The sequence below is a fragment of the Parambassis ranga genome, chromosome 10 (assembly GCF_900634625.1).
Source record: "Parambassis ranga chromosome 10, fParRan2.1, whole genome shotgun sequence".
Classification (NCBI taxonomy): domain Eukaryota; kingdom Metazoa; phylum Chordata; class Actinopteri; family Ambassidae; genus Parambassis; species Parambassis ranga.
Window position 1 is genome coordinate 16187894 of NC_041031.1, and position 14946 is coordinate 16202839.

The following is a 14946-nucleotide window of genomic DNA, read 5'->3' on the forward strand; positions in this document are numbered from 1 at the left end:
TGTACAACAAGTCCTCCTCAGGACAATGCTTGCCTGTGAATCATCAACAACATGGAGCAGAATTTGTACAAGTCTGCCACTCTTGATCTTCCACAAAGTAACTGAATAAAATGCAGACGAAATTAACATGTATAGAAAATAAACTATTTCATAACTTCAGCCTTGAAGCTGTCAATACTAAAGCACTTTGTCTACTATACAGGTCAAATATGGGAGTGAAAAATGAGTAGAAATAGCAGTGTGAAAAGAGCAGAAATACGTAATGTGGGCTGAAGTAAAGATGTGCTGATCCCTTTCAAACAAAAGTGTATTAACATTTCTGGATGCAAAGAGAGAAGACATACGCTATTTCCCCACACTCTTAGTTCTTAAGAGATCTGTTTGGGCAAACTAGGGTTCTTGATTTCATAGCTTGCTTGTGAGGCTACCTTATTTATACCAACCTTAATGTGTACTGTTTCTACCCCCTTAAGCTGACTCTAGAGGCTACTCATATTGGCAAATTCATTCTAAACTACAAGGAAAACAGCACAATTAACAGCCATGCTTTAGTGTCACGGCATAAATGCATTCCAAATAAAACACCTACTTCACCCATAGAAATCCCACCAGGTAGTGCTATAAAGGATTACTTGAAAAAGAATCTTACCTCTGTTTTCATATGCTTTCATAATTTGTATTTATTTTTCAACCTATAGTTTTTTTTTTCTCTTGTCTGGATAGCCTGCCATATCACATCCCCTCATATCAATCCTCTGTTCTGGTTTCTTCCCCCACAGCTCTGTTAGAGGTGATACTGGCCGGCAAAGACTGCTTGGTGGCTGGAGACTCGTGTTCGAATAATGACACTTGCAGTCCACGCCTGCGTACATTGCGGCAGTGTGTGGCAGGTAACGGAAGCATGAAGCTGGGCCCTGGTGCCAGAAGCCAGTGTGCCAATGCTGTATCTGCCCTGCTGTCCAGCCCTTTGCATGGCTGCCAGTGTAAACGGGGAATGAAGAAGGAGAAGATCTGCCTGAGCATCTACTGGAGCCTTCACCAGTCTGTCATACATGGTATGTGCTAAAAACAGCGTACTAGCACTACCCACAGGGTTTTTTTATACAGCCATGGAGTTTATTCAGACCAATTTCTGTCTCTGTGTCTTTGTTTTAGGACTAAACCTGGTGGAGAGTTATCCCTATGAGACAGTGCAAAGAGATTATGACTATGTGCGCTTGGCCTCTATTACAGCTGGTAAGTTCTCTCACTTTGTTGTTGTTCACCTGATTTTGTACTTCTCTCCTTGTGAAGGGAGAAAATAGGCTGTAGTAGTTATTTGGGCTTTTAGGCACATATGTGTATTTAGAATTAGTAAATGATCAAGGCTGTACTATGTTGTAGATGCCCCAAAATCTATTTTATAGTTAACAGCTCCTGTGGAGAGCACACACTATTTTGCAGTCATGACCGAGCAGCATAGATTCAGATCAATCTGCATACTGTGAGGACCTATATCGCCGCTTATAGGCACATTTTTGGTGATGACAGTGAGCAGCAATCACTTCTCACATTTGAGTCACCTATCAATGGTAGACATGTTACCATCATACCTTTCCAGATGGTTTTATGTCACAAACCCTCTGGGGTATCAGGTTAAGAGGTGATCTAGGTCACTTTCTGTCAATCACTATCACAAGACCATTCTGTTCCACTCGTAGGTCGATAATACTAATAACAAGTGATAATGGCCATGAAATGGACTAACTTTCCAAGCATAACCAAGACAAGCAGAAATGTTTTATTATTATTATTATTATTGAACACAGCATAAATTATATATTGTCTTCTTTGTGTTAATAGATAGTAACAGCACATCACAGACTCAGCTGAAACAACATAATGCGTCACTCTCCGTGCATACTGATGAAACTTTTTCAGGACTGACTCAAAAATAATACAATATTCTAAATCTTTGATAACACCACATTACTTAAATAATACTATGAATTTCAAAATAAAATGCTGAACAGTAGATTATACATTGTGGGTGCAGAAAGGAATACAATGACCTTAATAGCCTCTTTTAATGAGGTGAATATTAGCCAAGCAGAATTTAGGCTAAGGTCATGATACATGATGTGCTCAGGATTAATTAAGAAAACCTTTGGCAAGAAAATAAAGTTGCTCAAAGGCTGTTTTTGTAGATTGGAGTCAAAGGGTTGTGCAGGCTATACAGTGCATTTATGATTCATTTATGACTATTGATGACTCACCCCTGAACCAAGAAGCTCAAAGAGGCTCGGCTAGTCGCTAATTTCCCAGGCAACATGTATAAAAAGGTTCATTCAGGAGTCCCAACACAAAGCACCAGGCTTCACTTTCACGCCAAACATGACTATTCAGAAACTGTGTGGCTTTGCATTTTGATCCAAATCACACAACATTTCAGATCTACATACTTAGGCTAACAGGATAATAAATAAATAATGCTCTTACTGTTTTTCCTACAGAAGCCAGTGTCATTCATCAAGTCTCAATTACTCCTCTAAGATGCAAAGAAATGAACACTGTGATGTCATGCAACAGCCCAAACAATCATCCAACTCAGCATCATGTAGTATAGGCTACTGTATGTCTGATGGGCATAGAGGGATTTAGGCCGCACTCATTTCATAACTGAGATTTAGTTTGGACTGTTCACATAATAAATGTGATTAAGGGCTTTTTGTTGGTTTGAAATATCAAACAGAGGCACAAAATAGATGAAGCATTAATTATATTTGATTGTGGATGTACACACGGACAGTTACGCACATCACACTGCATTGACGTCTTCTTGAAGGACGTTACATAAATGTGCTGTAAATTGGCATCTTACAGGATGAAAACTTTCATATACTTATATTCAAATAAAGAAATAAATCATTGTGAACTTTGAAAAATGCCCTTAAGGAGCTTAAATTGTGTACAACTTCTGCACTTTCATTTTTAAAAAATTGTGCTGTTTTATATCACAGGAAGTCAGACTACTCTCCTCATTTTATTGTCCAGTCATTGTTCATTTACAGACACCTTTGTCTTGAATCTTTATTTTTAAACTAGATCTGAGGGTCTAACAGGAGTAATTACACCTCAGCACAGTGAATAAATCATCTGAGTGTCCTCACACACACAAAGACCTATTCTATTAGTTTTCTACTAACATCTCGTTTTTGACCTTACCCATCCACAGACTCTGATGTTGGCATGACAACTGTGAATCGCTGCCTCGATGCAGCCAAGGCTTGCAATGTGGATGACTGGTGCCAGAAGCTTCGCACGGAATATGTCTCAGTTTGCATCAAGCCTACTGCTAAGTCAGGCCTGTGCAACCGGGCTAAGTGCAATAAGGCCCTTCGCAAGTTCTTCGACCGTGTTCCTGCCGACTACACACACGAGCTGCTCTTCTGTCCCTGCACAGACACGGCATGCGCAGAGCGGAGGAGGCAAACCATCGTGCCCAGCTGCTCCTACGAAAGCGAGGAGAAACCCAACTGCATTACACAGATGAGGATCTGCAATGCTGACTACGTGTGCAAGTTAGAACAGACTCACTACACAAACACAGATACAACAAATACTGTTTGTCTTTGCTTGCTTACAATATCCCAGATCTGTTGAATTATTTCTCTTTGAAATTAGTTACACTCACCATACATATTTGGACTGGTGCTGTTCAGTTTTACGGCTCTTTGAAACCAAATAAACAGCCATTCAATCAATCAAATGGCCCACTGTTTTACCCTAAAGCTTACTACCCCCTTTGGTTAGAACACCCTAGAGAGCCTGTTAGAATAACACATTAAATATTTAGCACAGATAAAGAGCCAGATGGATCAGAGTTATCGCTCATTGCTATCTCTGGTCATGGCCATTATTTTTCCACAGCCCCATTACACTCAGAGGGCTTTACTAATGATCCCAGGTCTGGGGGATGAAATATATTACTCTTTTCTATCACTTTCACATTACAGTCCAATGCTTTCAGTCTTTACCACGGCCCACGATATTTCTTCATGTCAGCAGGGCAAAATCTTAATTAAACGACCGAGTTATATCAGGAAGGATTTATATCAGGCAAACCCTTGCCAATAAAACAATACAAGAATGTATCATGTTATTGGCTAAGTTGTGGCTGTTTTGTGCTTTTGTAGGTCTCGTCTCACGCAGTTTCAGTATGACTGCGAACCCTCCAAAACATCTGCCAGTGGCTGCAAACAAGGGAACTATGGAGCCTGTCTCCTCGCCTACACAGGGCTTATAGGTAGGTGCACAACTAAGAAGGAACATGGCAACAGAAAACACATAATGTTGAGGGAGAAAAGCGAAATGAACAGGTGGAGGAGAGTGTGAATGAATGTATGTGCCATATGCTGTGAGAGAGGAGGAAATTATACAACGCCAAGAGGCAGGAGTGAGTGAAGGCTAGCGGGAAGGAGAATTAATAACAGGTTAAGAGTGAGTGGGAGAACAAAATGAAACTTCTTATTCTAACCAAAAGAAAAAGTTCATAATGGTGTGCCACACAAAAGCACAAAAATCTCTCTCTGCCGACAAACAGTGGATTTTTATACAATGAAAGGTTGAATGTGTTTTATAACAGTCCATAAAAGAAAAAGAACAGACACTTCTGTTCCACACACTGGAAAGAGGATCTAACCTAATGCATTTCAAGAACCTCAAATGGTGCCCCTCAGCACAAACACACACTTGGCATTTTCATTCCTGTCTTGTATTTATTAAAGCAGCTAAAATCCCACCTTCACAATGCTGAAAAAAACAACCACATAAAAAATCTCTGTGCCAGACTTCTGTGACCTAAAAAGGAGTATATCTCTATAATAGCACATGAGTTTTCATCCTGTCTAACATGCAATACTAGAATTTTATTGTTTTTACATCAGGTCAGGAAATTGTATCTCCACAAAGCACTATGTATACCACAATATTGACTGAAACCCTTCTGCTGCTGTGTTTTTGTAGGAAGTACGATAACTCCAAACTATGTAGACAACTCCACGTCCAGCGTGGCGCCGTGGTGTTCCTGCTCAGCCAGCGGGAGCCGCAGAGAGGAGTGTGACAACTTCCTGGGATATTTCACCGACAACATCTGTCTCAGTGAGTCTCACAGCACTGTACAGACTCAGGTTTTTAGGGACAGGGTTGTGCTTGTATCATTTTAGCATCCCGTGTACAGTTTAAATGTTTTTTATGTTGCTTTTTTTCCAGCCAATATGTATGCCTCAAAACTCGAAAAGATTCTTTACAAGAAAACTAGGCCAGTTCATTCAACTGCAAGGACACAATACTGTTTTCAGCACTGTGGTTTGTCTATCTCTTCTAAGAGTTCTTTCAATAACAGATATATTTTTTTCAGTTACAACACTGATGGCTGCATGAATTTCATACACCTCAATAGCATTTTTGAGGTTTAACATTTTTTTGATTTTTCTTAGGCAGGAGTTAGAGTCCACTGATCTTAGATGCCAAAAGCAGATAAAGATATTAAGCGCCAAACAAACTTTCTGCATTTATTATAGTGGATAGTGAGACAGGAAGCAATATCAGAGGGAGAGACATGCAGCAAAGAGTGTAGGCTGGAATGGAACCTGTTTGTGTGACAAAAAAGGAAAGAAAATATACTAAAACTAGTTTTAGAATACTAAAACTGTGCACAATACCTGTGACAGTGTCACCGACCATGATGCCATTGAACCTGAGCGCAAAATGGTATTCATTTATAAATATCATTTAAATGGATAGCATCTATTTGTGTCCACGCTATTGCAATCTCTCTCTCTCTCTCTCTCTCTCTCTCACACACAGTATTTTATGAGTTCTAAAGAGCAATAATATACACATGCCAGTAAGCAAATACCTATTTATTATTATTTAAGCTCTAGTGGGAGCAGTGAAGGTGAAATCCCAGACCGCATTTTGACCATGCAACATTGCTGTAATGAGACTTGAAACGGCTCTTAGTAATTATGTGACAAAAAAAAACATAAGCACAAGGACACTTTAAGGCTAACAGCTGAGGATCAAAGAGCCCATAAGCGCAGAGCTGAAAAAACGTAGCCAGTCGAATACCTTACTAACGTGTTTGAATTTCCATGCTTTCATATCCATCCACTTCTCTGTAGGTACTGTGTGCAATATCATTGAGAAAATGAAACAAAAATTGTGATCAGGATCATTTTCCCAGATAATCTGTAACAGATGATACATGAAAAGCAAACAGAATTTGGTCGGCGCTGTCAGGATTCAGTGAGAGACATTTCTGAGCATGTTTCAACAACAGCAAGGCGAGATGTGCACAGTTTCTCCCTTTTACATGCTCACTTCATTGTTCTTATTATTAATATCCCTTTCATGCGGTTTCCTTGGTAATTCCACCTGAGTGTGGAGTGTTAGTAAATTAGAAGTATGGAGCTCTGTGATTGTTAGGTGTTATTGCTTATTTATTAAATCTTACTAAACCCCCTGATGTACTTCTTTTTTTCTTATAATTTTTCAGAGATTATAAAAATTACAGACATAAAAAATCTTAAAAAAAAATCAGTTTTAAACTTAAAACTTGGAATAAATGGAATTACTAAAAAAAATTGCATATACTTGTGTGTTTTACGGATAGACTGTGTAGATAGATGGACAAACCATTTCTGACATGACCCACTGATTTTTCCAAAGCTCAAAGTAGGAGACACCGGCCTTTGCCATCTTGGAAGGTTCCCCCAAGTCCTGATTAATCTAAAAATAGTCAAAGAGGTGGAGCGCAGGTACACACCATTCACCTGTCATTCAAAGTGGCCATACCCTAACTGATACAAAACTTTAAATCGCCATGTTGTTCCATATATTTTTTTTATATTCTTTTTTTGAGATGTACTGTTTTTAAAAAGGCTTTTTAAGACCCTTTATCTTCTGTAAACAAAATATAATGTTGGCAGTGGCAGTAATATTAAAGGGAACAATAACATGGATTAAAGGTGAGTACATAAGATTATTATTTCACATATCAGGTTGAGCTATTGGGCTCATTACAAAAGTCCTGCAGTAGTGTCTTTGTAATTTATTGCAGCTTCTACTGTGTCTTCTTGTTTCCATGCTAATTCACACCCTAATACCTTTTCTGTTATATCTCTTATGACCTCTGATCTGTAGTGTGAATAATTAATGTCCTTATTACTGACCTCAGTGAGTGTGTATCTATCACAGAACCTGTGAACATCTTGGCTTGGTGTGTGTGGTGAGGTGAATCTTTGGCCAGTCTTTCCTCGGGCCTCCGGCCTAGAAAACATACAGAGAGAGATCTCAGAGTTATTTGGCCACAGCAAATAGCCTAAGAGCTAATGAGGTCGATGCGGAGAGGCAGGTGCAGTTTGGATACTTGAAGAGCATACAGAGTGTTTTTTCTCCTTTAGCTGACCAAATCCAAGCCAGCCTTTGGCCCAGCACAATGCGGAATTTACAATTCAGAACTGGAGGCATCTGTCGTGATTGAATAAGACATGAGTGTAACTTGTGGCCACATGAGTGTAATGCATAAAAACATAGCAAGCCAGCAGATTTTTCACTGCCACGTCTTGTGTTACAGGGAATGCCCTCATGACGTTTGGAAGTGAGTCAGGCCAGCCACCGACTCACAGCCAGTACAGCACACCCGGGCCCAGTCGAAGAGAAAACAGGAGCACCACTACTCCCCAAGAAATTATAGAAACTATGAAGAACATTCTGGATACAATAATTCCCACACAGGTACGCCGTTTTCTTGCTATAGTCAAATAATTTAATGCAGCAGCTTCACAAACTCTGGCAAATACTGACTGAAGTACACTTTTTGTCACAAAAGTATTGCTCAGAATTTCTTTGGCTTTTCAATTTATATCCCAGCAAAGAACTGTCCATCATATAGAACAGTAACATAGATTGTACTAGATGAAATTAACAAGATAAACTAAACAGACCTGACAGATATGGGTTTCTGAGGAGAAAAATGAACAGAAATGACTGCAATTCCTTAAACTGTCCTGACAAAAATACACTATTTTGAATTAATTATACCAGGAAGAGAACGAACATCTGTCCATATGCTGTACACCTACACATCCACCTGCTTCATAAGGACTGGAAAGGAAAATTAAACAGAAAAAGTCCCCCTTCACTGCCAAGTAGTGATGAATGTTTCTGAGGATGACTGTTATTCATAAAAACATAATTACACACGTAAATATTCCCTAGAACAGTCGATGCCACTCTGACATATATGTGCGTGTTGCAAGCTGTAAAAAACAGCAAGCAAAAATGGATCAAGGTCCAGTAGGACATGACAGTAAGGGCTGTTTCACACTCCACGCAAGGACACGCAAGCACGCATCAAGACGCATTGGCCGCCTTAATGTATGCTTGCGTCTCAAAATGTGTCCATTTTTTAATTTGTGATGCAGCAACGCATGTAATCATAAGTCGCTGGCGGGGGTTTGGCTACCCACAGATTTAAAGGGGATAACTGGATGAATAAAACACAAGATTACCAAGTCAAATTTTTCAGTATGTAGACTACATCAGTCAATGCTGTGTGTGTGTGTGTGTGTGTGTGTGTGTGTGTGTGTGTGTGTGTGTGTGTGTGTGTGTGTGTGTGTGTGTGTGTGTGTGTGTGTGGAGAGAGAAAGAGAGACACCCTATCACCCCAACATCAGCCTCCCATAGTAAAAAGGGCAAGATCAACCCAGTTTGACACCCGGAGTGGAACTGACTCTGCTACCCCCTATTGTGCAAGCAATGTATTGCATATTGTGCGTTGCCCGGATCGCTTATGTTCAATGTGTCGACTATGTAAGGAAATGCGTGGCTCACATTGCACGCATCAGCTAAGTCTGCCTAAGTCTAAATGGTATAATAATATCTTATTATGATCACCAAAGCTGACCACAGTAAAAGAAAAATCTATCTATCTAATGTACTTCATCTGTCCTTCACCTTTAATGTTCTTAATTTCAGAACAATGTGCCACATTTTTGAGTGAACTGGATTATTATTAATTACAAGAGAAAACAGTATCTACTGATAAGACTGAAATGCTCAAAGTGGATGCAACTTGCAGGTTCAGCCTTGTTGGGAAACAGATCCTTAAGAGAGAAGATCTGAGAAGATCAAGCACTCTCAATAAATACTTTGACTGGATAAAACACTGGTCTGTCAGGAGCAAATTTCAACCAAGTTTTCAAACATCTCATTATTGGCTTTTTACAGCCAGCATGCAAACACATCTCCATAGTCTCTATTATGGTTAAATTCCTATAATGATTCACTTATTGTAGAAGGAGAGCTATGGACCAAACATCAATGCTGAACATATCTGTAGATGCTCTCATTCATCCAAGTCATAGTCATTTCCAAGAGTTTAAATCGAGGCAACTGGACTCAAGGATTGTTTTTTGAAGACGTTTCGCCACTCCCCAAAGCGGCTTCTTCAGTTCTGCTTCCACTTGTGGGAGGGGGAGTGGCGAAACACCTTTAAAAAACAATCCTTGAGTCCAGTTGCCTTGATTTAAACTCTTGGAAATCAATGCTGAACCAAAAATTGATCTGAATACTTCAAGTTGTATGGTAAAGGCTGAGCCAGAGTTTTATCAACTGATCTTTGTCGCCCCTCCAGGTACTTGGGAATGAATTACTGGTGGGCCACTCCACCCTGCCATCCAACAGCCTCCCAAGCTCTGCCTCACCTCACAGCCCAGTGCTCCAAACTGCCTTCAGCCTTCTGTTTTTGCTCCTTCATCTCTTAAACAATGGACACTAAAGACTGCAGGGGAGCATGCCAAGGACCCTCCTAGTACCAGGCAGATTGGAGGACCAGTGCGGTTCAGAGGAAAATGGACCATGTGGAATTATAAACCTCTAAACATGTGCAGTGATTCTGTTTTTCTATTTTTGCGTCTACATAGTCTGGTTCCACCTGCCTGTTTATTCTCACCTTGTGTGGGAGCTCTCTGCAGACAGATGTACATTTGTATATTAATAAAAGCTGAAATTAAGTCACAGTACTGCTTTTGTGGACTAACCCAGCTATCGGGCTGTATCTATATTTAACGTTCTTAAGAAAATGTGTATGTATTATACAAAGACATGAAGTATGTACCTGTGAAGATCTGTATTATCAATCGAAGCTCTTGTTTGAAAAGGGACAATGATTTGAGCACTGTCATGAGTGCTGAAAGATGCTGCAGAAGCAGGAACTGTGAAGCTTTGAACTAAACTGACTGATGGAGGATGATTACTCTGATCAAAACTGTATCAATGCAGACAAGAGAGAAACATTTTGTGGACTAATGCACTTATTCCAAACTGTCCAGCAACACTATCAAGAAGAGATGTGGCAAACCCGAATACAGAAGAAAAACCTTAACACACATTATCATACTCTCCATCAGTACTATTGCTCTTTCTCAAACTCTCTCAGACCACTTTATTTGTTATTACTAAAACAACAGCAGATGGTCAGAGAAAATAAAAGACTTTGGTCTTTATCAGCAAAGACAAGTTATTGGATTGGAAAGGGAATAACCAGAAAAGCAGTAAGTCTTTACCTGTAGCTGCTATGCTATGTGTTTGTGAGCCTATAACTTTTCTTTCTCATTGTGCACTGCTATATGGACCTCTTTGTTTTTGTGCCAAAGAAGGATGGAGCCCGATTTGACAGTAATGAATGATTATTTTTGTTGGTTTTTTTTTTTTTTTTTGCTCTGGGAATATGTCAGTGAATCCTGAACAGAAAAAGTTCTCAGATCTTTATGTTTACAGATTAGCATTATGCAACTTATTTGCTATGTACCGACAAATGCTTTGTTTGGTGCTACTGCGACTCTTTGATTTATGCTTTTTTGAGGACACAAAAAGGTAGAACTGAAATTATGTTCACCCTCAAGTGTGAAGTGTTGACTCACTGGTGGAGTCAATGGCCTGCTTTTAAAATGATTAAGCCGTTAATATATGTGGCTGATTTCTGTTTAATTTCACTGTTGACCACACCACAGTTTACATTTGGCCATTGGTTTGCAGGAAACAGACAATTAACAGTCATCTGTATAATTAAGCCCTGACACAGGATGATATGTAATTATCTAGTTGTTAGCATTGTTAAATGTGCCACAGAAACCAATAACACTGTCAAAGATCATAGGTACACAACAGATACAATTAGCTAGTGAAGATTAAAAACAACAACGGACTGATTCACCTTTGCACACACACTATCAAGGCTGATGACATTACACACCCATTATGGCAGCTTTTATTAAACTGTGTCTGCTTGAAGCCAGTTGGTTGTTTTCAGGGGTAGTGTTCCTCTTTAGTGATGTACAGCAGTGTTTTTTTTAGTATATATTGTCATGATTTTAATGTGTTTGACACATTGACATGTTATTTTTCAGTTATTAAATTGTTATACAAAAAGTTAAAGTTCACAACATCAATTTTTTGCAACACGTCCTCACAATAAAATGCCACATTTGGGCTATAATACATCTGCCAGATACGACTCATGGTTGTGTTTCTGCCAACAGAACATATGAAGTACAGAGGTGGGTGGGGGGGTGGTGAATGAGTATTTAAAGCCATGGACCGTCACTTAGCCCGTTTCATTTTCGTGATTGAAAACTTTTGTTTTTAATCGCAGCTGGATTAAAAACTACTAGTTACGGAATGAATACAGGGTATGTGGGTAAGGTACAGATCATTTTAAAACAAAATTTTATAACATCATTAAACACATTTTACAAGGACACCTGCTCCTGTGAGGTCGCCATTTTTAGCTGCTATTGGAATCCCATCCCCCATGAACACATAAGGCCGGAGAAAAGATAGTCATATGTTTCGTTTTCACGGACTGAAATATCAACTCATATTCTTTCCTGAATGTGTTTGTCTGCTTTTTTGTCTCCACATACTGATTTTGCAGGTTTAATAATGCTAAAACAGGTCATCTAAGAGATCGTCCCATCTGGTAAGTCTCGAATGCCAAAATGGTGGTTGAGCATATGACCCGTGAATGAAATTATATTACAGTCCTTGGTTTTACATTAACCATACACTGGGTATTTAACTTACATTATAATACAAATAGAATTTCCATATTTGAATATATGCAAGATGTTAGCAGGTGGAAGTGCTAATAATTAATTGTATGAAAATAATGTCACCTTCATTACCTATAGCTTTATATCAATATTTCTGATTACTGATGTGAAGATCTTTCAGAACCCTACATGTTTGTACTGTTAGCTCACCTTACTGTCTGTGACTAAACACATTTCTAATCCACTGTGTGAACTCTGCATGTTTCATAGTATATTAGTACCAACTCATACCGCAAAACTCAGGATTTTCAAATATTTAGGACGACAACCTGCTCTAGCTTTAAGTTTTTTCTGATCTGATACAATTTAGGCTTTATTGTGCCTGTTTGACCCAATGTGAGGTGATAACTAAAGCAGTTTAAAGTAAAGATGCTGCTCATTGCTGACTTAGGTGACCTGCCCTCGATAGAGGAACTACCTTATAAAATGTCCTGGAACACAAAACAAAGAGGACAAATGATGTTCTATTTACATTGTTTTCATAATATGCCCTGCATTTTATATCACTTCCATTCAATCCATCCTCACTGTCCTTGCCCTTCCATTCACTGCAGTTTCTACTCAATGATGCCTCTGAATCCAATGGCAATCAATAGCAACAATCAAATGTTGCTCTAGGCTGTTAAAGCCTCTTACCATTTACCACAGGATCACTTTACCTTCAACATACTGTACACCTTGTGGTTCCTAAAAATAAATATATATACATATAAAACAAACAAAAAATACATTTAACAAAACTCTTACCTGTTAAGTCTTATCTATTAATCAAATAAATCCCCACACAACATTAAGACAAACAACATTACTGTAGGATTCCTTACCCATTAAAAATGTGGCACTATTTTTGCCTTAGAAATGCATCACTTAACACATCTCCTGTTCTGTTGTTTCTCCCATAAGCGCTCTGGTAATTTGCATAACTCAAAATTCAATTCAATTTTATAGCATGTTTTACAATCAGAATTGTCTCCAAGCACTTTACAGAGACCCAGAGCCTGAACCCCCTTAAGAGCAACAGTGGCAAAGAAAAACTCCCTTTTAACCTGGCTCATGGGGGAAAACCTGATGAATAACATACAGAGATCTGAATGTTTTATATATACGTGGTTACCAGGTTGCCAAATCAGCACTATTACAAACATCAAACACATCAGTCACCACAACCTGGCAACGCAATTCAAAATGTGTGCAGCGGCTCTCTCCTCAGGCTGGCCAGAACACCACTGAATGAAGTACTAAGCCAACACAACCATCGTCCAAATACCAGGTCAGGACAGCATCCGACCCAAGAAACACAAACACAGGCAGACTGAACCATATCAGCCTGTTACCATGGAGGCCATGCCATTTGCACAGACTTGATTTTAGATACGACAGAGTGGGAAAAGCTGTACTTCTGCTGCTGTTGAGGCCCAAAGGACAAACACTGCCAATGCTGACCTTCCATTTATATTACCCCAACCCTGCTCAACTGCCAAAAAAAAAAAAAAATCTTCCTTAAATCGTCAAACCTAAATGTTGGCAGAATTGATTCCGGACACAGCCATCTTTATTGGAATTCTTATTAGACAAAAATAATAGTGGCCTGCCCACTGACTGGCCACAAAGGAGGGCTGAATAAAATGTGTAAGATAACAGTGTTGAAGGTTTATTCAAATTGGACTGAGTTGCTCTATAATTTAAGTTCTGGGAGTGTGAATATAAGACTACTTACATGAAGCGATAATGACAAAAAAGGACATTTAAAATTGCCTCTGGTTTATGTAGGATGTTGCAAACAGGCTGAAAAAACAAATAATGATGCAGCTAGCAAACAATACATAGAATGACAAAACATTAGGTCTCTGTCTAAGAGCCTGTAATGGGGTTTGTTTGCTCACCATGTTTTTAATCAGTGTAACGCAGCACTAATAATCTGTGTGAAGGGCATCACTGTGATTCTTGTTGTTGCTGACCAATCCTCACTGCAAAGTCATTATTACACTGTAACATTTGCAAGCGTTTTTGCATAAAATGGACATCCTAGTATAAAGAAAGTGATTTGTAGGTGCCTACAAACCATTGGGGTAAAGGGTAATTATGTCCAGAGATTTAGACTCGTTTGATATAAACATAAAACCTCATTCCTCCCAACATTAATTTATTATTAGTTCATGTATAACTGTGAAAGTATGTGTGTGACTTTTAATCTTATGAGCCGAGAACAGTGTTGCAGATTTTGTAGCAGATGAACTCCTCCAGCTACACGCATGTGTTCACATTTGTCTCTTCACATCTGTGTTGGTCTGCAAGTCTGTGTGGTTATGTGAAGCATGTAGGCGTATGTCTGCAGACATCTGTTTTTGTGCCTGTAATCAGTATCTGTCCATGCATATCTGTGTCTTTGTGTGTATGCATGAATGGCCGATGAAAATCCTGTCTTGTAAAAGGTGCGTTCTTGCTCTTGATCCTTCATTTGCTATATGACTGGAAGTTGACCCACTACGCATGTCTGTTTGTCTGAACAGTTTTACAGCTGAACATGTGAGCATATAAAACTTACTATGTTTTAATATGTTACAGTGGTCAGCAGCTGCACCATAGAAGCCGGATGATGCTAAGAGGGAGCAGCTGGACAGTAAGTCTGCCCACTATTTACCGATCCTTCACTGGCCTTCACCCCTATGGGCCATAACTGCATCTCATGGGAGCTCTCTTGATTCTTCCATACTTGAAATTCTCCCTGTGGAGGCTATTTTCTGAGCAAATTCCCCTCCTCCAGAGGTACTTTCACAGTTACTGCCAC

General features: G+C 39.3%; 1 protein-coding gene across 1 annotated transcript in view; it reads left to right on the top strand.

Annotated features, from left to right (window-relative positions):
* The window catches only part of gfra4b (GDNF family receptor alpha 4b), a 37034-nt gene extending 26249 nt beyond the window's left edge, over positions 1-10785 (top strand). The window contains exons 2-8 of the mRNA XM_028416445.1: positions 780-1055; positions 1156-1236; positions 3215-3560; positions 4176-4285; positions 5005-5139; positions 7619-7779; positions 9680-10785. Of these exons, the coding sequence (XP_028272246.1) occupies positions 780-1055; positions 1156-1236; positions 3215-3560; positions 4176-4285; positions 5005-5139; positions 7619-7779; positions 9680-9823 (1253 nt within the window). The 3' untranslated portion in view covers positions 9824-10785. The remainder of the gene's footprint in view (positions 1-779; positions 1056-1155; positions 1237-3214; positions 3561-4175; positions 4286-5004; positions 5140-7618; positions 7780-9679) is intronic.
* The last annotated feature ends 4161 nt before the right edge of the window (positions 10786-14946 follow it).